The sequence below is a fragment of the Phalaenopsis equestris genome, unplaced genomic scaffold (genome assembly GCF_001263595.1).
Source record: "Phalaenopsis equestris unplaced genomic scaffold, ASM126359v1 Scaffold000359, whole genome shotgun sequence".
NCBI classification, from domain to species: domain Eukaryota; kingdom Viridiplantae; phylum Streptophyta; class Magnoliopsida; order Asparagales; family Orchidaceae; genus Phalaenopsis; species Phalaenopsis equestris.
Genome location: NW_018164801.1, coordinates 1230559 through 1250355, shown reverse-complemented (window position 1 = coordinate 1250355; position 19797 = coordinate 1230559). Strand labels below are relative to the sequence as shown.

General features: G+C 35.1%; 2 protein-coding genes across 3 annotated transcripts in view; both read left to right on the top strand.

Annotated features, from left to right (window-relative positions):
• The window catches only part of LOC110026196, a gene marked incomplete in the record, with an annotated part of 97417 nt that overhangs the window by 52715 nt on the left and 24905 nt on the right, over positions 1-19797 (top strand).
• Positions 2479-19797, top strand: part of LOC110026195 (protein XAP5 CIRCADIAN TIMEKEEPER) — a 32136-nt gene continuing 14817 nt past the window's right edge. For both annotated transcript variants that reach the window (XM_020727056.1, XM_020727055.1), the window contains exons 1-4: positions 2479-2771; positions 7628-7693; positions 8048-8112; positions 8196-8308. In XM_020727056.1, coding sequence (XP_020582715.1) covers positions 2601-2771; positions 7628-7693; positions 8048-8112; positions 8196-8308 — 415 coding nt within the window. In that variant the 5' untranslated portion in view covers positions 2479-2600. The remainder of the gene's footprint in view (positions 2772-7627; positions 7694-8047; positions 8113-8195; positions 8309-19797) is intronic.

The window sequence follows — 19797 nt, the reverse complement described above, 5'->3', positions numbered from 1 at the left end:
TCTTATAAGATATTGTTCGGCTAAGAGGATCAATCCAATGAATACTAACTATTGGAGTTGAGATTTATGGCAACTTGTAGTAACTCTAAGATACTTTATCGAATATATTTATTAAAACATGTAATTTTTTTAGAAAAAATGGCATCTCTAAAAAGATGGAATTGAGTTGTTCCCTCTCCAATGGCTTGATTCACAAAATCAAAAGGCTTAACTGTAAGACATATATGATCAAGAAATTGGTTACTTAAAGTTGATAACATAACTCATTAGAGTACAATGTTAGAAACAACTCTTTAGAAGATTGGGATACTACAAAGAGAAGTTGAGGCCTGGAAGAACTAAGGAAATTAAAAGTCTTAGGTATATTTTATCTTGAGAAAAAAGTATTTATAATTTTTGCTGTTCTTGTCAAACAACTACGAGGTTTGTGTAGATTCAGGGGTCTACAAAATTGGTGTTGACATTAAAGTGATATTCTTATAACTCATAATTTAGATTCAAGTTCAATCCTTGTTCGATGTAACATTCCCTATCATCATAAAAAGATGTCATAATAATTGTAGAGGATGTAAGAGGAAGATTTCAACAATTCTATTTGTTGCGATTAGAGATTTGAGAGTTACTTTTTTAAAAGAAAGACTCCATAAAATATTGGATAGCTAGCGAAAAAAAATTGATTTATAAAAACAGTGTACTTTTCTAGTTCTTCATGTGTGATTTTTTTTTTTCATTAAAACAAATCTAAGTTAACAATATCACTCTATATTGATATGCTCAACAAGTTAGATACATTCTATATTTATTGTCTTATTGTTAGATATGGATCAAATTCTACCTTTGTTGACTTACTAATCATTAATGATAATTCATTTATATTATACCAATGCCTCTTCATGACAGAAAAGAAGTGAAATATACAAAATCCAAAGGAATCATTTTGTACCTCATGCTGATAATGAATCATTCTATAAATTAAGGACATCACAACTTTCATTTGCCTCTCTTCCCCTAATGATGGGATAAACATCTCAAGATCAAGTTTAATAAATGCAAAAACCATTAAAGAGATCCTCCATCTCTTACATGCGTTGCACCCGCTGAGATTACTACAATGCCATGAGATCTCATCTTTCTCCTAACCCATAATGTCTCCTTGACCATCAGATCAACTTTCATGTGATAATATCTTATGATCAAGCCGAGATTTGCCCCTTCACTTTATAACAATGGTTTATTGTCATTTCTAGCTTGACAGATCTATCTCATTTGAGTTATGAGATTCTCAATTCTTAAGTTAAAGGAATCAAATCTATTTATATTTATTGTTAATCGCATTCTAAATGGCCTTTATTGTGAAGAATTATGACATCTTAATGAGAAGAAATTCCATTTAGGAGTTAAGGTTCAACATTCCTCTTATTGGGCTTAGATATTTAAAAGTGCCCAAGATACAATAAATTATTTAAATTACAATTATATATGACGACATATTTTTAATAAATTTTCGGTGCATTATATAATAAAATATGGTAGTAACATGCATAGAATGTCTATAATAATTTAGTTCAATTATTTTTTTTACCATTAACAATATGAAAAATTCTCTAATTATCAAGGAATTGTCTTGACGTGAATTTCATTTTTATTGAAACATAACAGATTCATTCAAATAAACATAATTTTGGATGATTTTTTTAATCTATCATGATAATCTTCTCTCATTAAAAAAAAAAAAACTTTGTCATTATTTGATAATCGAACTAAGCAGCGAAGCCAAAGGGGCGGGTGTTGAGCCAGAAAAAATCATAAATATAAAAATTCTTTACATGATTTTAATGTTTAATTGGGGTTAAATTGTTAATTGAAACAAAAATAATAATTAATATATAAGTATTTACACATTATTTAAATGACATAATAATGTTGAAAATATTTGAAAAAAAAATAAAAGATATTTATTTCATGAAACATCAAATGTTCAAAATAATATCTTCTATAAATTTAAATTTAAAAGTCTTCTAATTGTAATAATATTATTTTCAATTTGCATCTTATAATTCATATTAGGATCTAATATTAAGGAAGAAAATTGGGCATGTGAGCTTGGGGAAAAGCTTGAATTGTTAGGGTTTAATATATTGTCTAAAGTCTTAATAATTTATTTACTTAGAATATATAATTTTAATTTAAATATAATAGCTTAATAAAAAAAAAAACAAATTGATCATAAAAGTTCATGGCAATCATGACATATTCGGTGAATTACTAATTTTTTTTTAGAAAGTTGAACCCAAAGAATAATATGTGGGATCAAACCTAGATTTCATCACAATATTGTCACCATCTCAGTGCATCCAGCCCAAGTTTAAAAGCATTGTAGCCCAATTATAAATCATTGCAGCCATAGTGGATCCAGCCCGTTTTGAAAATCATTGCAGCCCTAGAGCGTTTTCTATATCGTCGACCTTCTCTGTGGTTTTGTTTTCTGCTGCTCCAGGGAGACGGGAGACGGGAGACGAGAAGAGGGAGGGGGGAGTGATTGATCAGTGAACGGATCTAAGAAGAGAAGATAGCGGTAGTGATCGAACTGAGAGGCGAACATGTCGGGGATGGGAGACGGGTATGTGGGCACAGCCCAGGACGCTGTGCGGATAAGGAGGCTGGAAAAGCAGAGGGAGGCGGAAAGGAGGAAGATTCAGGAACTCAAGAACAAATCAGCTTCTACTGGCGGCCAGACTGGTCTCTTACAGTTCGGCTCCGGTACTTCTGAGGTATACTCTGTCGCCTCCTATAGATCTTTCTTTGCTGGTGAAGTTTTCGGTTTTAGGTTTGGAAGATATTGATGCTTGTTTTCTGTAAGCATTTTAATGCTAATCTATGAAGCTTTTTTATTTGAATCTGTGATATTTAGCTAGAGAAGGGATAAACGAATTGTGATTAGGGTGCTTTGGTTGGAGTTATTCATATAACATTATTTTATGTAAAATTTAATTTTGTAAAGATGATTATGGTTATTTATTAGTACAAATTGCTGGGCATCTATACATCACCTGATTTATTATAGAATAGAGTAGAGATATTAATAGATGCCAAAAACATACAACTTAACTTTTGAGTATTCTTTAGTTATTTGTTAAAGACTTTGGCAAGACAAGCAACTAATGGCTGTCAAAGTAATTAGATTATGTAATGTACCGGACACGACGAACCAATTCTTTATGTGAATTGTACTAATGCTGAATCCTCGTTGGGTGTTTTTTTTATCACAACATATTTGTAAATGCATCATTGTTGCATCATACTTCACATTTTCAAGAGCTTCATGTATTGTTTGTAGTGTTATTAACACAAGAAACTCATAGCATTTGAATCAAGATGAATGTTGTTTAATGCATTTTTAAGCTGCACTTTTTATTTATAAAATTATTATTGGTGGTTGCTCCATAGTTTCCTCAATCAATAAGATGTTGATTATCAAATTACATGAATCCAACCTAAAAGGTCATATTAATTTTGAAGTAAGCTATTGGAAGTGAATGGAGCCCCACTTTGGAAGCAAAACCTACTCCTCATAGGAATTTGGTGAGATCAAATATTTGGTTGCACTTAACTGTTGGAACCAATTTCTCTGTGGAAAACATCATCCAAAATGTGAGAAGTTTTATTTAAGATCACGCTCAGTCACATCCAAGATCAGTGTTAATGCAAACTATTATAGTAAGTTAATTTATGGATGCCGATTACTAATTCCAAAGTTCGATGTTGTCGCCATCACTAGGATGTTGCACATTCTTAGTAGGAAATTTCATAACTCATAAATGTAAAATATAAAATGCAAGCAAGATTTAGTGTAGGAGCCAAATTTAGATCTATAGCACTAAAAATTTGTGTATGATACATAAATAGCACGATGAAAGATAAAAAATTACTAAATATTCTTGTGTCACTTATTGGATGGCTAATACATTTGTGTTTTGCTACATCACAGACCTCACTGTAAGTTTCTTTAATATTGCTATATTTAAATAATGAAAGAAAGCTGTCTTAAGAGTAATGCATGATGGTTGATCATGATGTAGTTGTTGATGCTATATTTTATATTTATTGGATTTATAGGTTTTTGAAAGAAGACATAATTTTGAATGTTGTTTAGATTGAAGCAATCTTCATGAGCTTGGGTCTAAAGGTTTTTTAAGGTATGCTTAACATTGAATAACAATAGAGTTAAGGAGATTATATACTTTTTATATCACATGGCTTTAGGGGTTGTTATTGTCATGCCTCTCATTTTTTCCTCTTCAAATTGCATAAACAAAAAAACTTGTTTAGTGATAATAAATCCTCCTTTTTGAGAATGTGTACCCTTATGACATCAAACTCAATATTTAATCCAACAAGAAAATCATATATTTGTTCTTTTTTGTCAACCTTTGGAGAAGAGCTACTTTTTTACCGCATTTCATTTAATGTATTGAAAACGGTCCATCTCTTGCTACAAACATTGAACATATTTGATATATTCTGAATTTTTCAACATCCGATACGAAACTTGAGATTTAACACAAATTTTGAGCAAAAAATATTCGAACTTTGATTAAAATTCATCCAATGTTCCATTTCAACAAACTTATAGTTAAACTGATCGACTCAACGAGTCAGACCCAATGTGTTAAGCGTTGGAGCCCGATTTTTCCCTCTCCCGCCTCCCCGATCGCGAAACGTCGCTACCGCTCCCGCTCCCGTTCGCGAAGAGTTGCGCCTCCCGCCTCTTCAGTCGCGCCCCAACCGCTCCCGCCTTCCTATGTTGTGAAGCATAACATCCCTTCGCTCCCTCCTGTTCGTGATAAAAGGCTTCGAATGACTCTCCTTCAGTTTTTAGAAGTCACGATGTTCTTCTTCGGGTTTCCTCGGGATAGAGGAAGGAAGGTGCAAGAAGTAGTTTCTTGCGGTGAAGGAAGAAAAAAGAAGAAGAAGATTGTTATCCCTTGGCTTCTTCTTGGTGGCTTGTGGCTAAAGAGAAATTGAGTTTTTTTTCTTGTAAATTTATCTTCTTTGGTGTATCTCGGTGTAGAGTTTTCTTCGGTCTATTTCGGTGTAGAGAAAGAAAAACAGAGAGAGAAGAAGAGAGAGCAACGAAGTGAGAGAGAGATTTCTCTTGTAAGTTGAGGTGATCAACTGGTGTAAATTCCTCAAGTAGTAAAATCCTCTTCAACTCTGTGGATGTAGGCAATTTGTCGAACCACGTAAATCTGTGTGTTCCGCTGTGGTGTTATTATTTTTTTGCGTAAATTTTTCTCATTCTATTCTTCGCGTCATCGATCGTTCTCCTGTTTGATTTATAGATATACTACATCAACTGGTGTATATCTAGATCTCGACGCAACAACTGCTATCAGAACTTTGGTTCAGATTTGAAGAAAGACGATGACTACAGATAAAGTGAAGGTTTCAGGGTTCGAGAAATTTGATGGCACAGATTTTGGTTATTGAATAATGCAAATAGAGGACTATATTTATGGGAAGAAACTTCATCTTCTGTTATTAGGGAAAATACCTGAAAGAATGGATGAGATTGAATGGAATTTGTTGGATCGACAAGTTCTGGGGGTTATTCGATTAACCCTATCGAGGTCCATTACACACAACGTCGTCAAGGAGAGGACGACTGCAGATCTCATGAGAGTTTTATCAGATATGTATGAAAAACCATCGGCGAATAACAATGTGTACTTGATGACGGAGTTATTTAACTTAAAGATGACGGAACATGTGTCTGTCTTTCAATACTATCACAAATCAATTGTCGTCTGTTGAAATTAATTTCGATGATGAGATACATGCGCTTATATTGTTGACATCGTTATGTTGTTGGCTTCATTGCCAGACAGTTTGGAAGCCATGAGGATAGCAATTAACAGTTCTGCAGGTGAATCTAAACTGAAATACGATGATATTCATGATTTGATTTTGGCTAAGGAAGTTCGCAAGAAACATTCTGGCGAGATCTCAAGTACGAGTTCGGCACTGAATTTTGATTTCAGAGGAAGATGACATGATAGTAACTAAAATAAAGGGAGATCAAAATCAAAGTCTGGTCAGCAGACAATCTGCTGGAATTGTGGCAAGACTGATCACATAAAGAAGAACTGTAGGAATCTTAAGAAGATGGAAAATGATAGTGCAAATGTGGTATCTAAAGAAGCACATGATGCACTATTGCTGACAGTTCATAGTTCTGTTGATGATGGAAGTGAAGAGGAAAGTGGGTCCGGGGCACCCATTCCTATTGTGTCACAGACAGGGTGGTGGAGAGCCACAGAGCTATGAAGAAATCTTGCAAGATGAAAATTCTAGCAAGTGAGAGTTGACAGAACTTTCACCAGAGAAGAAGTCATTACACAACAAGTGGGTGTATCAGGTGAAGACTGAACATGATGACAATAAGAGCTACAATGCTAAGTTTGTTGAAAAAGGCTTTGAGCAGAGGCAGAATATGACTCATGCAGTGGGAGTTGTAAGCAAAGACAAGAGTAATCCAGGAAATAGCTTGGAGGTGCAAGACTATTTAGACCCTGCTGATATGTTGACTGAGGGTGTTATTTTTGAAAAACTGAAGTTGTGCATACTTCAGTTGGTCTTCTGGAGTGAAGACAGTAGTTTTAAGTTGCAGAGGTTGACCATCATTTAAAATAAAAAAATTTTCATATTTCTTTATAAATCATTTAATGACTGCACTATCAAGAAAAAAAAAATCTCACCCCTTTTAAACTGGAACTATCATTAAGGAACACGCTTATGATGAAATCCTTGTAAGTAGGTTGACCATCACCATCTCACATTTTAGTGAGCCATGAAGTTAAATAGTTGTTGCATATTTTCTAAAGTTTTTGGGGAATTTACATACATACCACTCAATTCTTATGTATTTACATATCTAACGCTAAACTTTACTTTTTACAGATATATCACCCTAATATTTCCTATCACACCAAAATTACCACTTGTAATTTTTAAAAGTTGAAATACACCTTTTAATGCAAGGTGACATATATGTAAAAATTGAACTTTTGGTGCTAGATATGTAAATACATATGAATTGAGTGGTATGTATGCAAATCTTCCAAGTTGCTTTTAATGAAGCAGTTTCCCTATACAACACCTATACTTTTTTTGATGATATTTATTGCAAGATCTAACAACTATTCTTAAGAAAATCATAGGGCACTCATTGTGTTTAATCATAAGTTTTTCACCTTGTTTTGCTTCCTATGCATAGTTTTTTTCCTTAGATGTCTTATAGTGACACCGTCGTTCTCCAAGCATACTTTTCATTGTTTGTTTGCTCTATTTTCTAAGCGTCGTGCTAATGAGAAGAAATTTATTACTATGGTTAATGTTGAATATTAAACTATATCTTATGCTGCGAGGTATTTCTAATTTTTAATAAAACTAGTCATGCTTCAGCTCATTTCTGCTCTAAGCGTTTTCCTGTATTCACCTTTTGGAAGCTCCATGACCAAGCTTCTACTACATATCACATTTTTAGGAAGCTCGGTTTACATGCACAAATAAATATTATATTTATTTGATTTAGTGATTGATGGGAGTATTTTTTATTCCATTTCAGATACTTGATACTGCTTTTAAGAAGGAAACAGTTGGTCTGGTCACCAGGGAACAATATGTTGAAAAGGTATGAAGAACTTTATGAAGTTATATTCTTTTTGTCTTTGGGAATTTACATAGATATCCATAATTCTTATGTATTTACATATCTAACTCCTAGAGTTTGATAGTTACACTTGGAACACCTTGGCATCATAAACCTATGAATGAAAGGGTGTCTTTCACTTGTAAAAGGTACTAATTGTGTTATGTTTTATGTGATGCTAAAGATTTGAGTGTTCTGAATGTAAATATGAATATTTGGGTGCTAGATATGTAAATATAAAACAATTGTGTGATATGTATGTAAATGCCCCATATATTGAAGACTAAAACCATACATATATCTGCTCCTATCTTATGAAAATATTATCTATTGAAGCGAGTTAACATCCGAAACAAGATTGAGGAAGAGGAGAAAGAGAAACTTCAGAAACTACAACAAGAGTCCGTAATTTCTTTCATCCGAGCCGATTTTCGGATGTATAAGTCCTACATAGTGTTGAATTTACTGCTTTCTTTCAATTTAGGGAAGAGGAACTTCAAATGCAAAAAAGGAAAAAGAGGAGGGTAAAAGGTGATGCACGTCTGTCATTCAATGAAGATATTGACAATGGAAGTGATGAGGAGGATGCAGAAAATGGTAAGAGCACCTTAATCAAAACTTTTTCATATGATTGATTAAATGTTGAAAAGGCGTGCGTACTAAATATTATAGATTGCATGATTTCAAAGTTTTTGGTGGACTGTTTTGATAATTTTTGCTCATATTATTTCTGTTTATTTCAATATGAGTTGTTAGCAATTGTTTCCCTTTTGGTTAAGCAGAAAATGAGGGGTTATAAAAGGTGATTGTTATGCAAGCACTCTTATAAGTGAATTTTGTTTCTCCAAGTTTCATTTGAGGTATTATGGACATATAAATCTTGGTCTCAAATATTAAGAAAAATATGTTTTGGTAGAAATGTAATGTTGCTTTTGACATCCATCTTAATGTTTTTTTAATTTAGCAAAATGAAGTGCTATCAGGTGGTGATGGGAATGGGGGTGGGACACAATTTGTGCTTTGGGAAAGTGATCGCCAATATGAGATGTTTGAATGCAGCTGTTTAAGAATGTAGCAAAAGGACACCAGTAGATGAAAGTCATTTAATTTTGAAGCATTTACATAGATACCGCTCAATTCCTATGCTTTTACATATCTAACACCCGAACTTTGATTTTTTGCATTTATAACACCCCTATCTTTCATGTCACATAAAAATTACCTCTATTTTAACTCTTAAAAATTTTTATTGTACCTTTTAATGCACAGGTAAGGTGATATGTATGTAAAAAATTAAAGTTTAGGTGTTATATTTGTAAATATATAAGAATTGAGATGGATGTTATAAATATAAAATAAATCTGTGTACCTGACAGGTCTACTGTTCCTGCAAATGGGATTAACATTGCAGGTAGAAGTAAGCAAATATAGAAGAGGATTTGATTAGCAGGGTAAACATGCATGTTTATGTGTGTGAAAGTCTATAGCCAAAACATCTCACAGAAAACTCGAAGAAAAAAAACTGGGAGTGACCCACAAAGACTCAAAGAAAACCGTAGGAAATGCACGGAACACCTAAGAAAACCGTAAGCAGTCGGGATGGGGTTGACTCAGAATCAGGACATTGGGTCAAAATTAAGACCCTGGGGCCCTAACAAAATAGTCAACACCATGCATGTATAATCCAACGCTAAGTAAAAGGTCACCGGCCTAACAGTCACAAAAATGGGTAATTCCTAACTTAGTTCATATGATTGACCCGTAAAATTTTCAGAAAAGTATTTAGGAAGTATTTTATTTTTCAAAAGCAATTTTGATTTCTCATGCATTTGAAAGATTTTTTTTTTAATTGACTATGTGCATACATATATATATCACTTAAATAATTTTTCATACTTTAGAAAGTTAATGAGTCGGTCATATTAGTAGGCTGAAACTTCCCACTGTCTGTAAAAGAAAGAGGTAACTATTTACTAAGTATTAGAGATGCAGTAATGTCAATCTCTTATTCTCTCAAGGTCACTGAGTCAGGATTGTGCTAAAACCTTTCACACATACCTATATGTCTTTTTCATCATTATCCTTGATTCCCGAACCCGACCTACTTACAGTCTTGCTTGATGGTTCATATATAGCGGGAGTTATATATGTGCACTTTTGCTTCAGACATAAACACTTAAATCAAACTAAGAAGCAAGAAAAGAAAAGAAAAAAAAAAGGAGTGTGAGAGAGGAGCGATTGATCCATTTGAAATACGAAAATAGTAAAGGATGGATATACCCCCAAAGCCACATTCAAAACAATCGACGAAAAGACCCAAAAATGCGGCACCACGATCCACGAATCAACCCAAAAGGCATCATTTCCAAACCCACTTTCTAAACAAACAACAAAGCAATTGTGCCAACGCGACGGCTTCATACATAGCCCGCAACTCTTATGTGTCGATATCCCTAATCCCTACACTCGAATGTTGCATTCACGCCACCGAAGATCATTCACATTGTTTGAAAAAAAAAATGCCACCATATTACATTTAACAAGTGCAAAACACCTCTTTTTATAGTTGAGTATATGTGGCTACGGTATTGTATTTTTAAAATATCAAACCATAGCTATCAGCTATGTGTTTGAAATGCAAACACATAAGAATTGCATGGTATGTATGTAGATCTCCCAAAATGTACTAGATGCAACTTAAACCTTAACGATTAAAGTTTCAAAATACAACTTAAAACCTTAACAAATAAAGCCTCAAAATGTAACTTAAAAACTTAACGAATAAAGCCTCAAAATGCAACTTAAAACCATAACGAATAAAGCTTAAAAAATGTGACCCAAACGTCACTAGAAAAAGCCCCAATGTGCAACCCAAACATCGCTAAAAAGAGCCCCAAGTGCAGCCCAAACATCACCAAAGAGAGCCCTAAGTGCAGCCCACACAACTATCAAAGAGGGCCGCAAATGCAACTTAAACTCCCCAAAACCATGCCAAACCGAAGTCCAAACCTCATCAAAATAGCGCAAAACTGCATCCCAAAAGAGGCCCAAAATATCGCCAAAAGACGCACTTAAAAACCCCCAAAACCATGCATATATCCCCTCCAAATCGACACAAGTTCAACATAAGTACACACATAAACTCCAACAAATGTAACACCGATGCTTATAGTCAACTGAATGTAGTGTAAATATGTCTCCAAACCAATCAACCGTAATATATACGTGTCTCTAACTAGTCTATATTGAGCAACAAAAAATATAGTTAGATTTCCCAAGTGATCCATATGAAAGTTCAAGCTCAAAAATAAAAAAAGGATCCCCTTTTTTTTGCAATATGAAAAAGTATATATTGCACTTCCCTTTACTTTTCCCAATCATGCATAAAAAGCCGCATTTCAATTTCTAAAGTAATGAAGAACTTGGTTGGTATGCATGTAATGTCCCCCTTTTTGCGCAAGTATGAATAAGTTGAGTAGTATGTGCATAAACCTTGAGTCATAGTAGTCTCATTTGAACACCTGAAACGCAAAATCAGCAAGGGAAAATTTAAAATCCAACATAGTATTTCACCCATAGACCTTCAATAAGACTTTTCATGAAACAGATAACATATATCAAAGGTCGACCTTTGTTTAAACTGAAATGGTGCATATGTATAAAAAGAAATTTGCGTCATGTAAATACAAAAGAATTGTGTAGCATATATATAAATATCCACAAGATGGAAGGCTAAGAATAATGTTTAAGCAATTTGGAACACAAGTCATCCCAAGGTCTAATATGAAATTCAAGCTTTAAGTATTAGACATGCAAATATATAGAACTTACAAAGTGTATATGTAAATGTCGACTTTTGTTTGTATTTGCATTGTTTTGCTTCACATGTATCCAAAGGGGAAAGAAGTCGATGGACTTGATAATTGACCTTGCAATGGCGAAGGGGACTTTAAATGAATTCACATATAAATGTCACCTAACTTCCATGTCTTCACATATTTAACACCCAAATTTCGTCATTGCAATGTATAGTATGCAACGAAAATTCCCAAATCGGCAAGCTACAAGATTTCCAAGAACACAAAGCATATAACAAAAGAATTCCCTTATTTTTACATACTTGATATCCAATCTTCAAAATTCTCATGTGCATATAAAAAAAAATCCCATAAGTTCTCCTGTCGGAGCCAAAAATACCATTATTTTACTTGCAAGATGAGCGAAAATATAGCTTTTTCATGCATGGATGAGGTAGCACAATTGTAAAAAATCCGAATTAATTGTTGGATATGTAAACCATACAAGTGAAGTTCCAGGAATCTCTTACATCCTAAAAGAAACTAATTTACAAACAAGTTAGGCGCATCTTACACCTCGGACCCTTGTAGGCGTCATCCAAAACAATACCTCAAATACCTTGAATTAACATGTATGTGGTGCTCAAAATGAGTCTTAAAGCATCAAGCCTTTTCCAAGGAAAGTAGCGCACATTGGAGACAAAAGGATGTTTTAGTTTAAACCTACCTCAAAGAGGCAAAGGAACCACACATATCCAAGTCTAAAAAATAAATAAATAATAATAAATAAAGAGAATAGGCTCTAGAAACCAACATTATCCATTCTCAAAATCATGGACGACCCCTCTCAAAATGATGAACCCACAAGCTTAAGACACCTCTTTTGTCATGTAAAATAGTAAGTTGTACACTCCCAAAATGCCACAACATCAAGCTCCGTCACCTCTTTAAATGAAGCCTTCAAACCTATCAAACATTCTCAAAATAAAGGTAAAAATGTTTTTTTTAAAAAAAAAAAAAGAAAAGAAACTTTCAAGGCTTCAAAACCCTCATTACCAACGTGGTGTCAAATCATTCTCCAAACTTCTTTTAATAGAGCATGCGAAACCTTCCAAACCATCAAAAAGAGAAAAAAAAAAGATGAATATCGAATAGCATTTTATAGGCATATCTTCCCGATCTAAAAAAAAATGAAGACAAACAAGAGAGATTGACCACACCATACTAAACAAATTCAACATTTACGCTTGAGAGACTAAATTTTCATGCAAGCAAAACAGTCATGCCACCATAAGCAGGACTAAATAAATAAAAGTATAGACCATTCTTCCTCCTCTCCTTTTATTTTCCTCTTTTTTTTATTTTATCCAGAGAAACATTAAAGCTAGAACAAGCAACCAAGCCAACAACCCAAAGTAATAAATAGCTAAGGGAGGAAGGGATACTTGCTTGATTTTTTCAAGAGAAGAAGAAGAAAAGAACGGCACCCCAAGTACACCAAGCCGCTCAAGAGGAAACAACCAGGGAATCGAGAAAAGAAAATGGTAGCACTTCTGCCCTTCCTTTGAATTTTCGGCCAACCCTAAAGAACCAAAAAATGTGTCGAATTCGACTCTCATCAAAATTCTGGTCATCGATCGATTGTTTCAAAAATTTTGTTTAAGTTTTCGATAAATAACGGTGCAGGCGATGTGAATTGTAGTGATCGAACGTGTCGACTCTTCGAATTACGAACTTTTTGCGCGAGAAGGTGCATATTGTGAATGAGGCAATCATAGGGCTTAATGATCCTATATGGACTCATTTTGAGTTCCCTCATGTTGGTTTCCGAGGTCAAGGTCCACACATGCGGAACTCTAAGAGAGTAAAGAAGTAATTTGAATTTTTAAAACGAGGCGGGTCCCATTTCTAAGGCTCTAAGATAGTCAAAGGGAGAACCCTAAGGCTAGATTCTAAACTCTAAGAAGAAAACTAATTCTCGCTAAAAATGAGGTCAACAAGCGCGAGTACATTATATAAAACTATTAATATATAAATATATTCATAAACAGCTATAAAACATAAAATATAACTTAAATATTGATATAAAATTGAAAAAGAATATGGTAAATACCTAATATGAACGCAAACATTGAGAGAGAATGTTTATTTCTTTTGAAAATTTAAAATTTGAAGTAAAATATTTTGGCATTAATTAAATTATCCTCTAAAACCGGGCCTTTTTTGGTGCACACTCATTACCTAAAAAAGGTTTGTTTACATAATACCACCCATTTCGTATATATTTACATACAAAATACCTAAATATAATATTTAAAAATTGTAGTTTAGGTCTTAGATATGTAAATACATTGGAATTGTTCGACATGTATGTAAATCTTCCTAAAAGCATATAACATGAGATACCTTGGGCAGCTTACAAATTCGATCAAGTGGGTTCGGCGAGGCGGGTTTGATAAGCTCGGCGTTTTACTTGGTTGAAGTTTGAAGGCTCTCCTCCCTGTAGGTTATGTAAGCTTGGTCTGCTGCTCCATTCGATTGAAGGTCCCCTCTCAAACCCTAAGCAGGTTCTCGCATACGCTTCCTGTGATTGAAGCACTAGGTCAAAGTCGAAGGAAGACCATAGCATTTAAAGCACGCTTGGAAATCTTGGTTGAAGTAAAAAACTTTGCTAGGCTCACATGTGCTCCTCAATCTCTCAAACACGACTATCCTCTCTTTGCGCTCCTTGAACACTAGGTTGGACCAATTAGCTTCAGCGCTAGCGCGCTTCAGCAAAGAAATGGGCATCAAGCGCTTTGCTTCGCTTTACATGTGATGCGTGTTTTTGAAAACATTTTTTGAGATATATATTTCTCAATCTTTATTTTTGATAATTTCATTTTGCTTTGTAGCTTCTAAGGCACGCGCTCGCACACACACACACACACGCATGTGGTTGCATGCTAACTTTTAAATTTCAATATATTTTTATATTATTCATCTTTCATATGTTGTACCGGTGTCTCTATATTATGTTTGGCCCTAGTCACCTTCATAATTTACTTGTATAATTTGTCCTAATTATTTGCTAGATTACGTTTTCTTTGAACATTTACTAAAGTTTACATGTATAATTAGTATTTGAAACTATAAATGGAATGTACGATGGTGGCTTTCCACATTTTGCTAAAAAAAAAAAATTTTTATCTCTTTCCTTTGCATAGTTGGCATATTTATAATGGAAACACCAGTTGTATGGATCCGAGTGTTTAGAAGAAAAAAGCTTGCAACAAAATTAATTATGTTGTAAATGAGACTGTTTAGGCGTCTTTTTTAAGGTTGTAATAATAAATGGTTATATTTGAGACTGTTAAGCTGGCAATCAAATATGAGAGATACAAATCGGGACATTCTACTAAAAATCATGGAGGATAAGGATTTTGAAATCCTTCCCCGAAAATCTAATAAAAATCCCTTTCACTTAGATTATCATTGCTCTAGTCTTTTATATATAATGATTGTAATTTTAAAGGTCATACTGCTTTTGGAGTTGACGATTGTGTAAAGTGTTTAAAGCATTTATTGTGCGAATCATCAATGAAAAAATTTAGTGAGATGTTATCATAATATCATACTATTTTTATGTTCAATGTAAAAGTGGAGGACACATCAATATCACAACTTAAATAATTTTGAAAGGATCAAGAATGAAAAGTGGTAGATCACATTTACCATCATTAGAAGTTGTGCAAAGGGTTGCTAAGTTAGCAAGTATTTGTAAGGATTCCAGTCTTCTCCATTTTGTTTTGGTTGTAATTATTTGCACTAGCGATATCCAAGTCTAGCACTCTTTAATTTCAAGGAGGAGCAACACTGGGAGCTCATAAGATCTAAGTGGTTATATGCAATATGTTGTTATGAGTGGAGATTGATTTGGTGAGCAGTAGGACAGAGCACCTGACGCCTATACGTCAGGTTTTGGGCGCATATGCACCCACTTCGGTGTTGCTCGAACAGAGAAGTCGCCGCCTATGTGCCCATATAGGCGCCAGTTTCTCAAGAGCTTGGTGCATAGGCACCAAGTTTGGGCATCTATGCGTTTGGTGAACGTGGGGCCTATACGCCAGGAGCGGTTGGTGTTGGAAATTGATTTTTAATCCCATTTTTGAGCAGTGTAAGGATGGGTTTGGTGTTTCTTCCTTCTGTATTCTTCGAAGAGCATCCCGGTGGAGGTGAGGAGTGTCGAAGAGGTGGATTTCGGTGATTCGACGTGATTTTTGCGTCGGATGATAGAAAGAAGATTGTAAAGCGAGTCATGTAAATTTTCTTTATACATGGAGAGAAAAATTGTGTGTTTTTTGTAAAACCTTCTGAATTTTACAGTGGATATTTCTGGTGGTGTGGTTATATATTTTTTTACCATTCTTAGGTTTTTTCAGGTAAATTTTAGTGTGTGTTTTTTTGTTTTTTTACTGTGCTTCTGTTTTAATTTTTGATCTGGCTTTTTTATCAAATCAGTGCAATCCCATTATTCTACGATGTGGATTATTTTCTAATTAATCCCGAGCCCCGGTAAAGTTGGGAATTGTGCATTGTGTGATTTTTAGCAACTGGTATCAAAGTGAGTTTCAATTCAAGTGGGAGCAATGACTGAAGAAGCTATATTCAAAGTATGGATGTTCAATGAGGTGAACTTTGCTTTATGATAGGTGGAGGATTCGCTGTATTATATAAAATTATACTTGTCACTACAAGGAATCACAAAGAAGCATGAATCTATGTCTATGAACGAATGAGAAGTGTTGGATCGAACGACACTGAGTTTGATCAGATTGATACTTTCATCATCGGTTGCATTTAACATTGTGAATGTGATTACTACGGTGGATCTCATGGCGACATTTACCAAGAAAGTAGTCTTTCTACTATGAAAAGCCTTCTGCTTCCAATAAGATTTTTTGATGAAAAAGTTATTCAACATGAAGATAGTGGAAGGTAGTTCAGTGATAGAACATCCCAATAACTTTAACATTGTGACGAGTCAATTGTGTTTTTTTGGGATCAACTTTGATGATGAGGTCAGAGCACTGGTGATACTATTTTCATTGCTGGAAAATTGGGATGATTTGGTAACGACGGTGAGTAGTTATTCAGGGACTTCAAAGTTAAACTTTAATGACATCGTGGGCTTGATGCTGAATGAAAAATTTCACAGAAAAGTTGTGAATGGTGCATCTTCAAGTTCTGTGTTGAATGCTGATAACAGAGGAAAAAAATTGGGCAGGAATACAGATAAAGATAAATCCAAGTTGAAGAAAGGAAAACCCAAGTCAAGCAGAAGAAAATACTGAAACTGTGGTAGGAAGCAACATTTCGAGAAGGACTGCAAAGCTCCAAAGAAAGCTGGTGGTGGAGAACAAGAAAGTAGTCTTTCTACTAATGTCTCGTGAAATCTAAAGTGACTCCTTGTCCCTAGTGAGTACTGAAGCCTGGATAGTAGATTCAGGTGTCTCTTTTCATGCTTGCCCCAATAAGAAGGTATTTGAAAACTACACTCAGAGTGATCTATGAAAGGTTTATTTGGGAGATAATAAGGCCTACAGTATAGTAGAAAATAATGATGTTGATATTAAGTTGTTGAATGGAACAAACTGGAAACTTACTGAAGTAAGACATGTTCAAAGTTTGAGGAGAAATTTTTTCTCTGTTTGCTAGCTGCAAAGCTAGGATTCATGACTACTTTCATAGGTGATTCGTGGAAAGTGACTAGGGGGCATTAGTGATGGCTCGGGGCAACATTGAAGACATCATTTATTTGATCAATGAAATGACTGATTTCATTGATGTGGCTTGAACCAAGATGGATGCAGGTCTGTAACGCCATGGGCATGGCCATATGAGCGAGAAATGTATGAAGTCCCTACTTTCAAAGAGTAAGTTTCAGGGTCTAAAATCAGTTGATCTAGATTTATGTGAAGACTGTATATATGACAAGGAAAAAAAAAATTCTTTCTCCAAGGGCGGGTCGGTGCTGAAATCAAATAAAAATAAGTTTCTGCATATGTGCATGTTTATACAGGGTCCAAGAGCAAGCTTGACTTAAAATCTGTCAAATGCACCTTCATTGAATATGACTCAGATGAGTTTGAATACAAGTTCTGGGATTACCAGAATCAGAAATTCATCAGAAGCGGGGGCATCATATTCAATGAAATGGAGCTATACAAAATATGGCTAGAAATTAGGACTCTTCGTCAACTACCTTTAAGGAATTCAGATATGCTGAGATAGAAGATACTTGGGATCAGGAAGATGGAGATCGAATAAGTGATCAACCGGAAGGAGCACTGGAAATTCCTCAGTTTTCTACTACAGAAGTCAGAAGATCCAGCAGAATGACACGACCCCTACACATGTATTCTCCTTCTTTACACTATTTGTTATTAACTAATAGTTGTGAACTAGAGTGTTTTGAGGAGACCACTTAAGTTGAAGATTCAAGGGAGTGAGAGCTTGTCATAGATGAAGAAATGCAATCTTTGGAGTTAAATCAAACTTTGAATTTAATAGTACTACCAAATGACAAAAGAGCACTACACGATAAGTGGGTCTACAGGTTTAAAGAAGAGTCAGATGGCGACAAGCGCTACAAGGCAAGGCTTGTTGTGAAGGGTTTACAGCAGAAGGAATGAGTGGATCGCACAGAGATCTTCTCCCTAGTGGTGAAGATGACGATTGTCAAGATCGTGCTGAGTCTGGTTGCAAAGGAAGATCTACATTTGGATCAGATGGATGTAAAAACAACTTTCTTACATGGAAGAGTTGTACATGATGCAACCACAGTTATAAGGTTCTAGGAAAAGAATGTTTTATCAACATATTGAAGAGTCTTTATGGCATGAAGCAGGCTCCAGGACAGTGGTACATGAGGTTTGACAGTTTTATGTTAGACAGTGAGTACATGAAGTGTCGGACAGACCACTGTTACTTGATCAAACACTTCGGTAACTGTTATATTTTGCTTCTTTTGTATGTCGATGACATGTTGATTGTAGGGATAAATATGAAGAAAATCAGAGATTTGAATAAACAATTATCAAGTGAGTTTGAGATGAAAAATTTGTCCAAACAGGGAGATCCTCAGAATGAGAATCAGCAGAAACAGGAGCACTAAATTTGTTTCAGTCAGAGTATGTTGAGAAGTTCTTACAGAGGTTCAACATAAGTGAGGCGAAACTAGTTAGTACTTTCTTAGGTAGTCACTTCAAACTACCTAAGGAGCTGTCGCCTAACTATGAAGCATAACAAGCACATATGTAAAGTTTCGTATTCTTCAGTATTTAGAAGTTTGATGTATGCAATGATTTGTACCAAACCAAATATTGCATATATATTGGAAGTAGTCAGCAGTTACATAGGCAATCCAGGCATGCATCATTGAGAGGTGTTAAAGTGAATTCTCGGGTATTTGAGAGGAACAGTCAACGGTGCACTTTGCTATGGAAGTGCAGGGATTAGTCTACAGGGATTCGTGGATTCTGATCTAGTAGGAGATGTGGATAGTAGGAATACAGTGAGGTTTATCTTGAAATTGGGAGCACAGTGATGAGTTGGGTTTTCAAGTTGCAGAAAATCGTTGCACTTTCTACTACAGAGGTCGAATATGTTGTTGTTACTGATGTTAGCAAGGAGATGATTTGACTACAAAGTTCTATGACATATTTAAGCAAGAAACAGGGGATTTGAAGACTATACAGTGATAGTATGAGTGCGATTCTTCTCGCTAAAAACACTGTTTTTCATGTCAGGATGAAACACACCCAGCAAAGGTAATATTTCATTCGATCTCTTCTGGAAAATGATAGTTATTTCTAGAAAAGATACAACTGAGAGTCCTACAGATATGTTGACAAAAGTGGTGAGTGTTGAGAAACTGAAGCTATGCTTTCAGTTGGGTTTCATGAAGGTTGAGACCGGGAGTAGCCACAGTACGTGACCACAACACGTGACTGTGATAGTGATTTAGATGAAGGTGAGGGTACAAAGGACTGGTGTTCAATACAATTAGTCTCTAAGCGGGAAATTGTTATGAGTGGAGACTGATTTGGTGAGCAGCGGGACAAAGCACCTGACGCCTATGCGCTGGGTTGTGGACGCTTAAGCGCCCAATTGGGTGTTGCTCGAACAGAGAATCTGGTGCCTATGCTCCGGCTCTGGGCGCGTATGCGCCCATATTGGCGCCTGTTCCTGAGAGCTAGGCACATAGGCGCCAAGTTTGGGCGCCTATGCGCCGTGATGTGTAAGGAA